Below are 19,240 nucleotides of genomic sequence, written 5' to 3'. Positions count from 1 at the left end.
GATGATGCTAGATGGAGAAAATAATTCATTCAGAAGCATTTAGTAATTAGAAAATTAAGTAGTAGCCTTGTGCGTTCAAAAGAAACAGTTTTACATAAACCAACAGATGTGTCACTCACATTTGATTTCCACAGATTCATGAAAACATGAATAAGATTAAATCATTCCTCTCGCATAAAGTTTTGGAAAACTTAAATAAGAACAGGTTTTCTAAGAACAAAAATGCTAATATAATTGGGATTAGGATAGGTCCAAAATATTACCGGGTGCAAAAAGCTTGCAAAAGGAAACTCAGCAAGTGATTCCTCTCCATCAAATAATTCCCCAAATGCAGTTGGTGCCAACTGAAAATTCCTCGAAGTAAATCTGGTCACATGGTTTACAGCTTTTTGAGCAGCACTATCTGCTCGTGCTTTTCTCCGCTGGCCAACCAAAACCCTGATGTAGTCCAAGATTAAAACCTCAAGCACAACATCAATGCAGCAGGCTTTACAAATGACACCATCAAGTGTCATGGAATGATTTGAGGATAAATCAACTGAGTTTGCATAGATTGCTCCCCCCTGGCTGCTCACACCATTGTAGCTAGGAGACTGCTTAGAGTTAAACATAGCAAGTAAAAGAGCTCCTTTCCCTGCACAGCAAACTTTACAAACCTTTCGCTCACATTCAGAACACACAAATGAGGTCTGCGCAGCAGCTGAAGTTGATGACACAGAAGGCGCATTAAATACAGGCCCATCTTCATAATGAACTTGACATGCCCCGCCAAAACATCTTTCACCAATTCCTGCTATACTCCAGAAATCTATAGTGCTATCATCGGCAATTTCAAGACCAATGGATGCAGTAGTTTTATCCTCAAGAGAAGCCTGTCCAAGCAAAGCAAGGATACTTGATACCCTGCATAATCCTCCCATGCTAGATTTGTCAACCAGTAGATTTGGATTTATACTGGCAGGGTCAACACCAATTGACAATAATGCCCTATCCCTTTCAGCAGCAGACAGGTTCAGGCGAAAGCGTTCAATTTCAAGTTTCATAGCTGCCATGTAATTTATCTTTCTCTCCTGCATAGTTAAATGGCCACATAACGGATGTAGATAGATCACAAATCTTCTCCAGCTGGTTCAGAGTCGGAGCACCACAAATAAACATGCACATACAATGGAAGTGCTACTTTTACAAGTGTAACAGCCCCAAAGGGATATTAATAACAACAAACTGGAGTTTCATACACGGATTTTTAATAACATAGGACAGATGGTCATGACAATCATCTTTTAAGCACTTATAAGGAAATGACGGAAAAATTTTGAGTTCCCACACCGGTTGTGGGATGGGTATTTTGTCTCCATATATGTTCTTGTGTAATCCTTCGACAACATGAGCTAGCTTTTGAGGTTGAGTGAGGCCCCAGGTTCTTTTTTTTTTTGATATGGTCCCCATCCCAATTCCTTGTTTACTCTGTTGGGCCCTCATCTTCTTTTGGCCACACCCATAAGGTAGGAGGTACTGAGTCTTACATCGGTGAGGATGAGAAAAATCGAACTCATTATAAGGTGGTAATACTTATCGTTGAGCTAATTTTTGGAGTTAGAAGCTTAGTTGGCCGCTCATTGTTCTGTCTTTCAAAAGTCACTCAACTTTGTCAAGTTAGCTTATATGGTCATTTATTTTCAGAAATATAATTTCCGGTACCTATGTAATGACGTTGCAACTGTAAATTTTTAGAAAAATATTTTAAAAAATCAAAATCAATATTTCAATTTATTCAGGACACAATTCATCATAAACCCAACTCAACACTTAACCTGACTCCTTAAATGAGTTCACTATATAAAAGATGTCTTTAAACATGTTTTTTTATAATTGTGGTGTCCAGGCCACGTTTCGCGCACCTCAAGTAATTCCAAAAGATACCTGTCACCTCCCACCATCAACATGTACCAGCTAACTCTATCCACCAGGGTCAATGCCCAACCCTGCACAAAGCTTGCGTGGGGCTTGGGCTAAGATGCGTTGGGTCAAGATGGGTTAAATGATGGTCACAACCCAACCCCCTAATTTGACTCAACTTCTATTATTTCCTTTTAGAGTAATCAATAAATTTTCTTAACAAAATATCCACAAACAAGTCTCGAGAACTTGTACAATCACAAATCCCTTAGCTGCAGTACACGATAAATCCCTGCTACAGTTAAGTGTAGTAGTATATAACAAATCCCTTAGGAGTACTATATACAGTACTACTACATACTCTTTAACATTTTTAAAAATTTGAACGGTGATTTTCTCTTCTTTAACTTTAGAAGAATTAGATGATTAGATAGTAAAGACAAAAGTTTAATCTGATTTAGAGTTTACATGTGGGAAATGCTTTATTGCAAAAGGTGGAAACCTTAAACTATAAATAAAGAAGAAACAATGATGGGACTGAAGAAGACTGACATTTCAAGAATTAATTAGTTAATATGAGCTCAAATGCAATTACATGCTGCTAATTACAAATTACAATGACTAGATTATGTAATGCCAACGCTTCATAATATAGCTAAGAAATTTAAGTTTTTCAAGATTGAAACTTTTTAATTTGAGTGAACTTTGGTCACAGAAGAATCAAATTATTGGGGTTGAAGGATGGATAGCGATGGGTTAAGTTTGGGTTGCTTCATGGGTTGACTTTGGGCTAGCTTTTGTTATTGATTAAGATGGGTTGTGCCCAAACTATTAGTCCATTTGTAGTATAACAAATGTCCAACCCATTAAAACTTGGGCAGGTCAAATGGATTTGGCTGAATTTGCCACCCCTAATCAGAAGCATAAAGTAACAGTTTTGAAAGTATTAAAAAAAATTGAAAAAGACACGTACCATTTGAGGTCCCACAAGGAGTTTGAAACAATCTAAATAGCGTTGAGTGTTATTGTCAATAGGCCCTTTAGATGCACTGTTGGAAGCAACATTAGCTTCTTTTGGTTGTTGGACAAAAGCATCATCCAAGAAGTCAAGCAAGTCATCTCCCCCATGGAAGACAGTTTCAGTCGCCGGCTGCATGTTAGAATCTGAAGTTCTGCATTCTCCCGTTAAAAGATCTGCCCATAAGTCACCAGACGAGTTTGGTTGTGTACCAGTGGTTGAAGAAGCAGCGAAAGGATTTTCCCCGGACTCAGTCAGAAAAGGGTTAGTAACATCATGATGGACTTCTGCTTGTTCAGAAAATCCAGTGCCAGAGCCTTCATGGTTCAATATGAACCTCCATGGAAGAGTCGCTCCAAGTATTTCAATCTACATGTGTTTTTACAACAGAGAAAAATGTACTGAAGAGATTGGAGATAATATCATGCAACAGTATGGCTCCAGAATTGAGTAACGCCATAATAAAATAATGACGGTTTTGTCGAACTGAATAACGTTCTTTAATGTATTTCCAATTTTTTTTTGAGAGTTAGGATGAACATTTCTCTTTTTTCAATCAGGTAACATCATTTCCTTTTGGTACTGGTTATCTATACTATTATAAAAGGGGAAGCCTTGAAAGTAAAAAATTGATAGACTAAAATACCATTTGACTAATATGTTTATATTAAATAGTGATATAATTAAATTAAAAAAAAAACCTGCAAAATTTTGATTTATATTATTTCCTCTCTAAGTAATTGTGTTCGTTCATTAGTAACTAATTTTTGAAGAAACTATTTGGCCGCTAGGAAAGAACATTCCAAAGGATTAGTTGGTTAATTGAAAGGACACAACTCTTTGTTGATTTTATAATACTATTATGAAATAATACTCCCTCCATTACAATTTCATTATCCTATGTTCACTAGCACGGAGTTTAAGAAAGTAAAGACAATTGAATTTTGTGATCTTAAATTAAAGATATATTGAATATACTAAAATGTAATTTAATCTTGAGGTTTTAAACATGCAATGTGAAAAGTTGAAATTAAGAAGTTGCCAAAAAAGGAAAGACACTCTTTTTTAAACAAACTAAAAAGGAAACTAGGACAAACAACATGAAATAGAGGAAGTACTATTATATATAGTTGTTCAATCCGGTTTTTAAGGTTGATGCCATGAAAGAGGATATGATTTGGTAAAATGGAATGTTGTAACCCTCAACAGAATACAAGGAGGTTTGGGCATAAAAAACCTCAGCATACAAAACACTTGCCTTCTTCATAAATGGTTATGGAAATATTGCAATGAAGATATGGCTGTATGGAGGAGATTCATCAGAGAAAATTATGGTGCTTTGTGCTTTGTGCAGCTAGACAACTGAGGAAGTGGTGGGCACTTTTATATGCAGTGTGTGAAAAACTATCAAACTATCAGAAGGCCGTGGACTCAGTTTAATAGTAACATCCAGGACTCAGTTTAATAGTAACATCTACATTAAGGAGGGAGATGAAATGAGAACAAAAGTTTGGAATGAACACGAGGTGAGTGAGGACACACCCTTAGAACACAATTCCCACAGTTGTATATGATAAGCCTTCAGAAAAATGATAGTGTCTCTCAAGTATGGAAACCTCAAGGATGGAACTTAATATTAGAAGAGCCTTAAATGATTGGAAGATGGACAGAGTAGCTGAATTCCTTCAGGTCCCAAGCACTGCCTCAAAACAATACTATAGGACAAGACAGACCAATTTGGAAGCTAACAGCAAAGGAGAATTTACAGTCAAGTCATGCTACTGGGAGATGAACAACAGGCAGTCTATGAACAACAGGCAGTTATTAATACATCTATGCAGCGTCTGTACCTTGTATCAAGTGGTCCATTTTCTTTTATTAGTTTGCGTCGACGACTTTGTTTCTAATCTACACCACTATGCAAATTTTTTTCTAATCTTATATAATATATAACATTACACATCCAAGGACACTTGGTGGGCTTCCCTTAGTGATGCACCACTGCTGAAACCAGGTTAGTCACCAGACTTGGAGGAATACGGAGAAAATGTAGTCAAAACTTTCACACAAGACTATGTTAAAAGGTGTTAGAAAAATCTATAAAAATTTGTCAAGAAAGAAAGGATGCCTAAAAGTAAAGTTATCTTGTTTCTCTGTACCTCACCAAGAGTTATAGGGCCTCCACCATCCACAGCAGGATAAAACGTGAGTGCAACAACACGAGTAAGAAAATCCACTTCTCCTTCAAGTTCCTCAAAATCATACAATAATGGAACGGTGGATGTATCTTGGGAATGAAGGCGTGCACCTGCACCAGTGATAGCCATGTCCTCAGCTCTAATTGATCCCGACAATGGAATCAAAATATTTGTCCCATTTGCACATTGTGGTATAGAAGCTCCCTGTGAACAAATTCATGTAAAAATTGTAAACTTTTGACAGTAACCCCAGACATGTAGGCACAAGAAAACCTTTTTTTAATTATTTTATTTTTCTATGGAAGTTCCCATTTTCAGACAACTGGTAGGATCCTAAAAAAAAAAAAAAGAAAGCCTGTAGAATCCTAGCCTGTAGGATCCTAGCCTGTAGAAATAAAAAGAATAATAATATCCTCCGTCAAGAAAAAGGAGGTATATCTGGATCTGTTGTTTTCCCAGTAACAAATGGAAAGCGTGAATTTCTCTCGGCCAATCCTACAGACACCTTGAGAAACAGATTAGTTGTTGTACCTGGAAACTAATCTGGAAAGTCAAATCCTCACAAAGTGGCTTGTTTCACTTGGCTCGTGGCCATAAGAGCGGACCTAACTCATGAAGGACTTAAAAAAAGGGGCTTCCACCTGTGCTCTATATGTTATATGTGTGGAGAAGAATCAGAGACAACCAAGCATCTTTTTTTACATTGCAAGTTAACTGAACAACTTTATAGGATTTTCCTTAATTTAAAAGGGATCATGTGGGAGATGCCAAGAGATACAATTGAAGTGCTGGAACAAATATAGCACTCACAACAGAAAGAAAGATGGAAGATTGCCCCTGCTTGCTTTTGGTGGACAGTTTGGAAAGAGACAAATCACAGGTACTTTGAAGACAATTATAGCTCTTCCCAGAAACTGAAGATGAAGTGTTTAGCCCTTGTCTGTTTTTGATGTAAACATGAATATTTGGAAGATATAGAATCTTTTGTTGATGTTCTAGGATGTCTGTAAGTAGGTTATAGCTTAGTACATCTTCCTATATTCAATCCTTGTAAGTATGGACAGCTGCAGTTTTTATGCAGCAAATAGTTATACAAACAAACTTACCTTCTCCAACAAAAAAGAAAAAACGTGGCAAGGCACAAAGCACTCATCACAGCTGAGAGAGAAATGCCTATTAAGCAAATTGCATAAGCATCGCATAGATTTGAATTTCTTTTAATAGCAAAGAAGCAAGTAACAACGAGGTATAAGCATAATAATTTCACAATAGAAATGTAACAGACCTCCAAAACAAGTTTAAGTCCATCCAGATAACGCCCTGTCCTGACATCAACTGTTGCTGGGAACGTTGAATCATCAGAACCATGTGCAACAGTGAGAAGAAGCTGACAAACATGACAAGGCTCGCCAAGGTAAATAAAAAGTTCAACTACATCAGTAGCCTGTGGGGTAACCTGTAAGAAGATGAGTACACAACTGAGAAGAAGTGCAAAATGCTGCGGGATATAAATGAACCTACTTTAGATGAAGCAGCAGGGTATTTTATACTGTAGAGGATTCTTTATCAAACAAAACACAGTATAAAAGTGTCGAAAGCATTATGTAGGTACCCATGTCATTGCTTTTCTTTTAAAACTAAGAAGACTTGCTCCGCCATGAGAAACTGGAAACATGTTCACAATTGGCTTTAGAAAGCATCCAGTGGGACGAGAAGCGACCTGTCAAAATCAGCATACACAACAGTGACAGAATTAGTTTCAAATAACTTTAAAAAAAAATAAAAAATTAGCTCACTCCAAATAGATAACCTCAAATACAAAAATTTACGAACATCTCTCTGATTACAGCAAAAACGACATATCTATTGTAATCCCACATGCGGGTCTGGGGCTATGGGGTTTTTTTGGCTTATGCCGCTTTTATCATTCAACAACAGCAACAACATGCCAAGTATACTCCCACCAAGTGGGGTCTGGGGAGGGTAACTGTACACAGTCCATACCACTACCTCAAAATAGATAGAGAGGTTGTTTCCGATAGACCCCCGGCTCAAAATAAAGCAATCTAAGATAAGATAAGGAATAGTAATAGAACAAGATACAATAGAAATTAACATATTCAATAATACCAAAAGTAAGATACTCTAAGTACACACCAAAACATACAACATCCTAACTCAGACTAACCTTCTACCCTAATTCGCCTCCTCCACAACTTCCTTTCCAGGGTCATGTCCTTGGTAAGCTGAAGCTGCTCCATGTCATGTCTAATCACCTCCCTCCAATATTTCTTCGGTGTACCTCTACCTCGCTTGAAACCATCCCTTGCCAACCTCTCACACCTCCGCACAGGGGCATCCGTGCTCCTCCTCATCACATGACCGAACCATCTCAACCTCGCTTCCCTCATTTTGGCTTCCACCGAAGCCACTCCCACCTTATCTCGAATAACCTCATTTCTAATCCTATCTTTTCTAGTATAACCACACATCCACCGAAGCATTATCATCTCTGCCACCTTCATCTTCTGAATGTGGGTCTTCTTAACAAGCCAACACTCTGCCCCATACAACAAAGCGAGTCTAACCACACCACCACTCTGTAGAACTTGCCTTTAAGTTTTGGGAAGTACCTTTTTGTCACACAAGATACCGGAGGCGAGCCTCCATTTCATCCACCCTACCCCGATCCGATTAGTGACATCCTCATCAATCTCTCCATTCTCTTGAATCATCGACCCCAGATATAACTTAACTGAACTGGAGAATAATTTCATCTTTACACGGAAAAAGGTTCGGCAAAAGTTTCAGGATGTTTTTGAATCCAGGCAGTACTGAAACCAGAAAGTCTAGATAGTCCAGCATACTACTATATGTAATACATATAGATCATTTTAATTTGTAAGTAATTACATTTTCCATATGTGGTGTCCTTTTTGTCTTTGTAGAATCATAATCAATAAGTCCAGTAAAAGGGGAAACAAACAAACGATGCCTGCATAATCTGCCCACAAAAAACATAGTAACAAACCATGAAAGATTATAGTTGTGAACCAATAAGAAACAAAATAAGAAACCAAAGAAAAAGGATTCTACTCCATGTTGTGCGGACTCTTCAGAAACCCCGGCACACCCGTGTAGACACGGCATGGGTGTGGTTGTTCAGGGGGTGTAGGATCCATATGGGCATATCTCAATACCCCTATCCGCACTCGGATCCATTCCCCTGAATCCTAAAATTTACATTATGAAGAAAATCCAACCTCTAGATCCACGCCCGGATCTAATACCCAAATCCGAGCAACATAGATTCTACCCAATAAACGCTCTTCAGTCATGTACTTGTCTAGGATTGCACTTTACCATGAAAACCACCAAATATCCAATATAGTAGCTAGAAGTTAAAACCTTGTTCTCCGCTAAAGGTGGGATGAAAATATGAAAGGTGTGAAGAAGCAACATAGATTATGAACAGGTAGGATTTTATTCAATTTTTTTGGGTGCCATCAGGAAGTGAATGGGGAAGGAAGAAAAAAGTGGAGAGGTATGCACTTGCAGCTTCCCAAGTAAGCATTTCAAGCCCTCTAATACTATAAGTAAGTTTCCTCATCTCCAGTCACCCATCAAAAACTGCAGGGAAGTACAAATGTTTCATCAAAGAGGATCAACTCCTCCCATTGATCCAGACAGATCTCTCCAAAGCAATAGGTGGAATAAGTTGCCTTCCTTTTCACCTTCTCCTCCCTTTCCCATTCCCAACAATGTCCAAATAACGCACACTTTCGAGGAAATTATAGAAGCTCAACATGATTTGAACAACTTGAGGTTCATGCTAATGAGTTAAGAAGAGTGTAGGAAAGGAAAACCATTATTGTAAATCGAAATACCCAGGTTGCTAACAATTACCAAAGATCTAAATAAAAAAGCCCCCCACCCCCGCGCTTATATGGTGTTCAGGTCAACTAGGATGCATTCAATGGGTGTAAAGAAATAAGCTTAGAAGCCAACAAGAAGCTAAAATTGATAATTCAAGAAAACAATATTTAAAGCAAAACAACATACAATGAAGCTAAGTTACTCGGACTCTTCACTTTCAGTGCCGCACCCGTGTCGACACGACATGGGTGTAGGTGTGGGTGTGGGAACCGTACCTGTTCTGGTCAACCGATTTTGGGTACTTTGACCAAAATCAACTGGAAAAGTCCGGATAGATTTAAGAAATTTTGTAATCAAAATAAAAGCTAAGGTGACATTGAAGAAAATGGAATACCTTGTATATAGAAATTTCTATGTTATTGCTTTTCTTTTTATCTCCTTTCAAGATTTTCTTCTTGAACAATATTTTCTCCTCAATTTTTTCGTGTAATATCTCATAATTTATGTTTTATAATTCTATTTTTTAGATATTTAAATTATTTTTTGCAGAATCCCCGCACCCGTATCCACACCCCTAGATCCATATCCCCGAATCTTGAAATTGAGACCGTGAACGATCCAACTTCTAGATCCGTACCCGTATCCAACACCCGCACCCGAGTCCGACAACTTAGCAATGAAGGAAACTAGAGTCACATGTAACAAGAGTGGGAGAACAGTATAAAACATACATGTAATGGCTGGATTGGAATTGACGGAAAATGCTTGAAAAGCCTTAATCCAAGAAAAATCTCCAGTTGCTTCTGACGAGAACTATCTACAACGGCATTCTTATATCTTCTCTGAAGAGTAATTTTCATATTCTGTGCAGCAGAAAACTGTTTAAATTTGCCTGCTTCTTCATTAAATATGCTAAGAATTTGGCTGTGCATAGCTTTGGATCCAGTATACAATGTTGCATGGATATCACCAGCAAGCAAAAACAGATCTGCTAATTGAGAGACAGGTGATAAAATTGTTGATCTCTTGAACTCATCAAATGTCATATCAAATCTTTTCCAGGGTTTATCTGGACAGGGATGATTCCAAGTAGTTGTCCTCGTGTTGTGATCAATAAAATATGTTTTCCCAGTTACATCATCAATGCGTTTCTCCCAGCCAGGGGGTAATGGAGCTGTGTACCCGCCATTGTTGTTAGATCGCGGATACCCATATGCCAAATCACTGTCAAGTGATATACCTAACCGTCTGCACTGTTCCATAAAAACCTGGAGGGCACCAAAGAAACTAGCAGCATTGGTCCTATCTAAAGAATCGGCGCAATTGAAACGTATCACTCCATTTTGATGTGATCTTAAGCAGAATGCTCCATCAATGTCATCGCTATAAATTACTTCACCTTTGCAGTCTTTGATGCGCTGAAGAGAAGGCAGATAATCACCTTCAGTGATGCTAATAGCAACTGTGGGTGCTTTTAGAAGGTACCATAGCCCTTCTATTGTTTGTTGTTCTCCTTTCAATTTCACACTGGCATGCCAATCATAGTTTATTAAATGAACCCGAGTATAAGGTAGTTTTCCAACTGATCTAATATAATTCAAAGATTCCTCAAAATGCTGAACCAAAATCGATTCTGATTTGCCTTCACCACTCCTAAGCAAGTTGACACATATAACTGGAACAAAAGCACTCTTTCGCTGATTCCCACTAGCAGCTATATCTAGGTTTCGTGCATCATATCTTTCAGTTAACCTTTGATAATATTGAGCACTTCCTTTATAAGGATCACTCGAGACATAGATTTCTGCTTCTGCAGCAGTCAACTTCAACTCCGCACCCCACCACATAGGAATAGTGCCTCTTCTCCAGATGTAAGTATTGAAAGGAACACTTTGACCAGCCTCCTTGGGAATCCATACAAGCTGCTCACACTCAACTTCATTGCCTGTTCATCAAACAGTAGTGAAACTAATATAAAGGGATCATAATTACAATGATGTGCCTCATTTATAGACTTGGAATAGATTACAAAATTGACAGATATCTAAAACGAACATATCCCATGGATTCTTTTTCTTGCAAAAGCATATGTACAGCCTAACACACAAAATCAAACTATCTAAACATTATTAGGTTTTATTAAATATTAAATGATCAATGGAATATATTTATATTTTTTGATAAGGTAAATGTATTTCACTCATAACAAGTGCAGAGTTGGCCGTATACGAGGGATAAAACCAAAACGTAAAGAATCTACAAAATCTGATTCACTACAAAGTCCACCCATTGTTCTATACAACAAGGAATTTTATGGGTGCACCAAGAGAAAATAAGAGGCCGGAGGCTATTCCAAACTCGACTCTACCCCCTCAAAAGCTCTTCTATTTCTCTCTATCCAAATAACCCACATCAACGCAAGAGGGACCACATTCCAAGTCTTACATCTTCTCCTATTTCCGCTTCTCCAACATTAAATCTTTCACAGTTTATGGCGTTACCCAAGAAACTCCAAACCACCGCAACGAATCCCACCACAATTTCATGGTAAAGATACAATGGATGAGAAGATGATTCACTTCTTTCCTCGTTTCCTTACACATGTAACACCAGCCAACACAAACAACCTAATGTTTTTAAGATTTTCCGCCCTCAAAATCACCCCTCTAGATGCTAACCAAGAGGGAAAAAAAAACATATGATTTTGTTAACCTACTACATGAAGGTAGTAGGTTGGCCTCCTCCCCATTTTGTGATTCACTTAAATACCCTTTCTTTTCCTTATAGTATATGGGTTTTTAGTCTTTTAACTTAAAAAGTCCCCCAATTCAGTTCCCATGCAATGAACCCTCTCAGTCGCCCTCTCCAAAGGCAGACAAAGGATTTGAACGTGATGGGGAAACACTATCTACAGTACGCCAATTACTAGCCACAAGAGGAACTTTTTTCTTTTGAGTAAATATGGGAAAATTTTATTATTATACTACATTGGTAAAATCTATATTCGTCGTTAAAAAGAGAGAAAGCTTTACTATTAGAGACATCCGGTCATTGCCTCGAATTCGATCGACAAAGAAATCGTTGAGTGCCAATGATGGATTTGATTGTGGGAAGAAAAGACCTAGAAACCATAACACAATAGGGAACATATATATATATAAGAACATAATTCTGCTACCTTCTGTTCACTTGTAATAATATAAACTATCTATCCAAAATCACAAACATCACAGAACACCACGAACAAGAAACTACAAGACGCATGCATAACAACATAACACTATAACTATTACAAAAAAGGCACTCCTATTAGTAAGGACACAGTCCTACCCACCAACCCTCTACCCTATCCACGTCCCCCACACCTTCCTATCTAGGATCATGTCCTCTGTAAGTTGTAACGGCTCCATGTCATGACTAATCACCTCCCTCCAATATTTCTTCAGTCACAACTCTACCACCCTTTCCCAAACATTCATAGTATGACTCAACAACTTGATACCTCTATGGTTGTTGCAGCTCTAAATGTTCTCCTTGTTCTTATATAATGGAATCACCGTACTCCATCTCTAAGTTTCGGGCATCATCGTTGTCCTAAAGATGATGTTAAAAAACCTTGTCAGCCACTCCATGCCTGCCCCGCAGTGTTCTTCCAAAAATCCATTGGAGTCTCGTCAGGCCGCCCAATCGCCTTACCCCTACACATCCTAGCAAATAGCATTCTTGACCTCCTCAACCTTAATAAACCTACAATAACCTTAATCACCTTAATCACGACACCTCTCTAAGTGCTCCAAGTCCCCAGCACGATATCTTTGTCCCTCTCGTCGTTCAAAAGTCCATGAAAATAAGACTACTGCCTCCACCAACTGAGGGTGTCCTCCACCAACACTTTGCCATCCTCCCCCTTAATACACTTCACTTGGTCAAGGTTACAGGCCTTCCGCTCCCTAGCCTAGGCAAGCCTATACAACTTTTTATCTATGCCTTTATCCTCTAAAGTCGCAAACAAGCTCTCGAAAGTTACTCTCTTAGCCTCTTTCCTAGCTAACTTATACTCCTCCCTATTAGTCCGCTTCTCCTCGTCATGCTTACTCTCAACCAACTTTGCATACACCACCTTCTGAGTCTCCACCTTTTTTTAACTTCTTCGTTCCACCACCATTTCCCCGGTGCTTCCCAGATCGGCCTTTCGAGACACCCAAAACCTCTCTAGTTGTCTCCCTCCCTGATGCAACTGACAGTCGTCTCCCACATATTATCCACATCCCCTCTACTCCCCCAAGCACCCATAGTTGTCAACAACTCCCCTATCTCCAAAGCACTAACCAAAGTCAAGCTACCCCACCTAATCTTAGGTCGTTCCTCCACACCCTCTTCTTCTGCACTTCTTGATTTTCAAGTCCATCACCAGAAGCTTATGTTGGGTCGAAAGATTCTCGCTAGGTATGACCTTGCAGTCGAAAGATTAAGTTGCGTATAGAACTAATACCACCATTCTATGCAGAGAACAGAAAGTACACAGTAAATGGATCCCTGGCCCATTCAATCAATAGGAGAATGGGCACGGAAATGCTCGAGAAAGAAAAGAGAACTACTTTGCGCCAGAGATAAGGTTTGAAAAAATATTTACTATCGCTAACCAAAGCATGCAGAGTCCAGCAGAACTATGTCAAACGGTAATGAAAGAATAAACGAACAAATGCAGAGCTATTATCAAAGAATTAACCATATCCGTAAGAACAAAATCCACAAAGAACCACAGTAAATAATAACCTGGTCTCCTTTTTCGAGAAGTGATATAACCTGGTCTGTTCTCAAAGACCAACAAAAGAAAAAAGACAAATCAAATTCAAGATTTACAGGGAAATTTTATGTTACCTGTACTATAGCAAGAATTCAAGCCCCTTGCTAGATAACGAGTCCCAGGGTGGAGCCTACTACGTCGAGCAGTGAGGGCAACAACCCCTTCTTTCTGACCTCGACTTCCAAAACTTCGGAATTCTGCAAAGCCCTATGGATTATCATTGTCCCAATGAGAATTCATACATCATATTCAACATAACGGTTCATACAGTAAGTTTTTTGACCCTATTTATAAAAAAAGACGGAATATTGCACCTACCCTATTTATAAAAAAAGACGGAATATTGCACCTACAAGTACAGGTTTGCTGCTTCTTTTTTTGTCTGTGTGTTTGGTGGTGGTGGTGGTGGTGGTTGTGTGTGTAGGGGTTTTTTTTGGGGGGTGGGGTGGGGTCGAGGGGTTACATACGGGAGATAATCCTGACACAGACAACATAGGTAGCAATAGAAGAACAAAGGCATGGAATACCGGAGCAAGAAAACAGCCAAGACAGTAACCAATCAAATTATCAAACCAGAGTGGTAATGAAGTACACTTGCTTATGGTTTTCGGCTATTTGGTGTAACCTACAGGATTTTAAAGATGAAAAACGATATGCTTGACTTTATAGACTCACTACGGGAGTAGGCTTTTTAATAGGTGGAATAGTTTCTTATTTGTTCCGTCCGGAATGATCCTTAAAAAAATTCCTTGATAGAACATAGTGCCAGATTTCTGTTGTCAATGCAACTATTAGTTTACCAGTTCAAAAAAAGGGGGAAAAAAGGTGTGCAAACATTACATGAGAAGTGCATAACAAAAAGCTTCCTTCATGGGTGGAAGGAGATGAGAAAATCTACCATGTCCACTACACTTATTTACATCTAAAGGTTTATACCAACTGTACAAAAAGTTAAAACATGAGGTTCTTATTGTTTCACAGGCGTTGCTTTGTTATCATTCTTCTTTTTCCTTGCATAATAAGCATGCAAGTTAAACTTGTAACAAGTGTTAAATGCCACACAAAAAAAGACAATATCTAAGGTACAAAGGATGAAGTAAAACCTGCAGAAGAACAACACAATGCTCTGGAAGTCCTATCTTTTTGAAGGGCATTGAAAACCATTTGTTCCACACAAATTCATCATCAGGATTTTGCAAGGGCATGCGACTGGGAAAAGGTCTAGTAATGTCCCGCGATTCACAAAAATAATGTTTGCCATCAATATCAAGCTCCGTCACTTCTTGAACATTCTTTGTTTCACCTCTGCCCAGTGGCTGAGGGTTTTGAAGTGAAATTTTGATCCATTGGGTCTCAGTTACAGTATATACACATCCGCCCCCAGGCAAATTTGGAATGCTGGCCGACAACTTTGTCGCAACAAGAAGTAAACCATAGCTCCCAAGAGAAGCATAGCCTAGCACAGCTCTAGCATAGATTATACTCTTGCAAAACCATTTTGAACCATCCGTCACATAATCTAAGGCTTCATTTTGAGAATTGAAAACATCATATCCTGTCTTTGCATTATAGCGAAGATTCCCAGTTGTGGGATCAACATAGATCACCTGTGTATCCGTCCTTGAAGACAAACTAACAATAATGTATACTTCACTAGATTCCAGAGTAACAACAACAACAGATGTATCCTGCTGACGTCCAGCTGAAGTGAGTAAAAAACAAAATGAGTGAACAGGCCAGAAAAGTAGGATAATGCATCTAAATTCAATTCCACAAAAGAAATTTAACTGAGAGAATAAGTTATACAGCCAATACAGGTTCACTCTTTTCTAGCAAGCGAAGATGAAGAAAAGATAGTTTTAGCGCCACTAGCATGATAACTCATACTAGCTGTGATACACCCCAAGAGCCTCCAAGGCATTTCACAAGGACCCAAGCCCGTGAACTTCAACATTGGCAAGGGTTATTCATGAAGAAGCGTGCACTTGAGTGCGTTATGGAATCCTCCCGAGAATTCCATGCATTCGTGCTAACATTTGATGGGTCATACGTTGAGAAGAAGGAGGAGGATTAGGCTTTTTGATGAATTCAACATCCAAACAAGGCCCTTACTTTCACTAAGGGTAAAAATGTAATAACATAGGATCCTCTTTATTTGCTTAGTATAAGTAGCTTCTTCTTTTTTATGTTGGAAGACTTAGAATTTCATGACTACAAATACTTCATTGTTATTGAGAGATTATGAGAGCTTGCTAACCTCATAGTTGTTTCTTGTTTGGAAAGAAGAGTTGCTTGGACTATCAATTCCCTTCTTGAGGTTCTTCTTAGAGTTAGGTGCTTGTTGGGATATTTGAAGGTCAATTTAATTTATTAAAGTTGGTTGTCTTTGATTCCCAATTTTTGTCTATCTATTTATCTTCTCTTGTTTCTTGGTTCATCCTCTTATTATTAATCTTAATCGTGCTTCGTTTTCTTGTTAATCTTAGCTTCCGTTCTAGGGCTTGTATCAAGTTGTGTCAAGCAAACAGACCCAAATAAGAAAAAGACACCCACAATTTGTTCCTTCAGATTCAGAGCTCCCATTAGATTCAACCTCCAACAGGCACCTCCAAGTAGCAAATGAGATTGAAAAATCAAGATAAATGGAACTGAATATCCCAGTCTTAACATGAACATATAGCTTGATGAAGAAAGAACACTTGCATGCTAAATAGAGAAGCAAGTACTTTTTTAATGAAGTGATTTCAATAGAACTTGCATCAAGGAGATGCAAAAAATACACAATACAAGATTTGACATTTGAGCTTACCAAAAATATAGCTGGCTCCTATACACAATTGATTAAGCTATATCTATAGAGCTAATGATATCCAAATTAAATTAGCAATTTCATCAAAACATCTCTTGTTTCTCTCTATCCAAATGCACCAAAATGTACAAGCAGGAACCATTTCCAGATTTTCTTGATGGCTTTATCAACTCTCCATAAACTCCGGCTCTTATAAGCATCCATTGCTTTGTAAGTAGTTACCCATTTGAGAACAGAAATGCAAAAAGAAAAAGAGAAAAAAGAACATATACCATATGCCTGAGGCCACCTCACAATACAGAAGCTAATAGCCGGCACTTTCAGCTTCCTTTTGGCACATTAGTTGGTAGAGGCCTACCTTTGCAGAGTTCATCAGAACTTTAACAGTTATGGTTGGTAGGTTTGTTTGAATCGAGGCCAAAGGCTGAGCTACCTTTAGCTCAGGGGTTCATCCGAACCCCCTTCGACGGAAAACTATACTATTTATACATGGTAAAAATTATCTTTTATGTATATATAGTTGACGTTGAATCCCCTTCGGCTAGTTCGTAAAACGTACTTCCGAACCCCCTTACTAAAAATCCTGGCTCCGCAGCTAATTGAGGCATGGTTGGGTGATAAGAAATTATCGTTATATTAAACGAAATACTCATGATTCATACGATTTATACGTGGTTAAAATTATCTTTTATGTATATATAGTTGACGTTAACCCCTTTCAGCTAGTTCATATGTTTACTTCTGAACACCCTTACTAAAAATCTAGGCTCCGTCATTGATCGAGGCATGGTTGGTTGATAGGAAATTATCATTATATCAGTCAAAATACTCATGATTCATATTATTTATACATGGTTAAATTATCTTTTATGTATATACAGTTGACATTGAATCCCCTTCGACTAGTTCGTATGTTTACTTCAGAACCCCCTTACTAAAAATCATGGCTCCATTATTAATCGATGCATGGTTTGGTGATAGGAAATTATCGTTATATTAGACGAAATACTCATGATTCATAATATTTATACATGGTTAAAATTATCTTTTATGTATATATAGTTGATGTTGAACCCCTTTCAGCTAGTTCGTATGTCTACTTCTGAAAATTTCTTTCAATTTTACCCTTTCATTTAATAATGTTCTTAAGTACTTCGCATTTTCTAGGAAAGTAATTAAAGAACAATTAAAAAGGTAATAATGAAAAGTAACTTACAATTTATGTCCTAAAAGATTTTTCTTAAGAGGTGTGCCAAACCCCAACAATTCAATTATATTGGAATGGAGGGAGTATATTGGAATAAATACACATGATTCATAACAAAACAGCAACAACAAAACATATGGATCAAGTCAATATAAGCATATAAACAAAAGTGGTCCTGAACCCGCTTACTAAAAATCTTGACTCCGCCACTGATCGAAGCATAGTTGGTTGATAGGAAACTATTGTTATATTAGAATATAATTTTCCCTCGAAGGGGAACCCCTCACTATTAGCTAGCTCCGCCCCTGGTTAAAATTATCTTTTATATATATATAATTGACGTTGAACCCCCTTCAGCTAGTTCCCTTACTAAAAATCCTGATTCCGCCACTTATCAAGGCATAGTTGGTCGAAAAAAATTATCATTAAGACGAAATACTCATGATTTATACTATTTATACATGGTTAAAATTATCTTTTATGCATATATAATTGAGGTTGAACCCCCTTCAGCTAGTTCTCTTACTAAAAATCCTGGCTCCGCCACTTATCAAGGCATAGTTGGTTGATAATGGTTAAAATTATCTTTTATGTATATATAATTGACATTGAAACCCCTTCAGCTAGTTCCCTTACTGAAAATCTTGGCTCCGCCATTGATCAAGGCATAGTTGGTTGATAGGAAATTATCGTTAAATTAGAAGAAATACACATGATTCATAACAAAACAGCAACAACAGAAATACACATGGTTGGATCAAGTGCATATAAAGACAAATTATATTATACCTGGGAATACATTTGAGGGAACTTGGAGATTCATGAATTCAAATAGGGTAAAACAATTGAGCTTAGATGAAAATGATGAAAGCTTAGCTGAATCGTGAATGTGAAGATCTAATATTTGACAAACTGAACCTGGTAAACAGTACAACTTCACGGAATCCCCATTGAAATCGATCGATAACAACCATGGAGAAGACCAATAACAATAATAATAATATTTTACTTATAAAAGTATTACTACTATATAGTACTCCTATATCATATTTTTCCGCTGCACAGTTAATAAAAAGGCATAGGGTGTGTTTGGTACGGATGAAAATGTTTTTCATACAAAACTTGTAAATGTTTTTGTGGAAAAGAAGGTATTTCTTATTTTTAATTTGTGAATAAAAAATATTTTTTAATATTTAATTGGTGAACAAAAAAGTAATTTTCAGAAAATATATATTACTGTTTAATTACAAAAGTGAAAAATACTTTCTATAAAAATAATTTTTCACTTCGAAAAATAATTTTTTAGAGTGTGTTTGATATGGAAAAGGAAAATAATTGTTTCATACTTAAATTCTTGTGTTCGTTATGTAAGTAGGAAAAAAATTACTAAAAATATTTATATATACTATTTAACAAAAAATAATAA

The 19,240-nt window shown here is 37.6% G+C and overlaps 1 protein-coding gene across 2 annotated transcripts; it reads right to left on the bottom strand.

The window, feature by feature from the left end:
• Positions 1-263: 263 nt before the first annotated feature.
• LOC107854228 (probable phosphoinositide phosphatase SAC9) lies at positions 264-18,894 on the bottom strand (the record flags this gene model as incomplete). 2 transcript variants are annotated; one of them, XM_047415077.1, is given in 9 exon segments in its annotated part: positions 264-1,070; positions 2,873-3,286; positions 5,077-5,319; positions 6,401-6,571; positions 6,728-6,835; positions 9,723-10,936; positions 13,873-14,005; positions 14,902-15,500; positions 18,604-18,894. In XM_047415077.1, coding segments are annotated over 9 exon segments (3,723 nt in total), but the record flags the coding sequence as incomplete, so codon positions are not given.
• Between the last annotated feature and the right edge of the window lie 346 nt (positions 18,895-19,240).

This window comes from Capsicum annuum, chromosome 7, assembly GCF_002878395.1.
Source record: "Capsicum annuum cultivar UCD-10X-F1 chromosome 7, UCD10Xv1.1, whole genome shotgun sequence".
Taxonomy (NCBI): Eukaryota; Viridiplantae; Streptophyta; class Magnoliopsida; order Solanales; family Solanaceae; genus Capsicum; species Capsicum annuum.
Note: the sequence above shows the minus strand (reverse complement) of the source record. Positions and strands in the feature narration are given on the sequence as shown.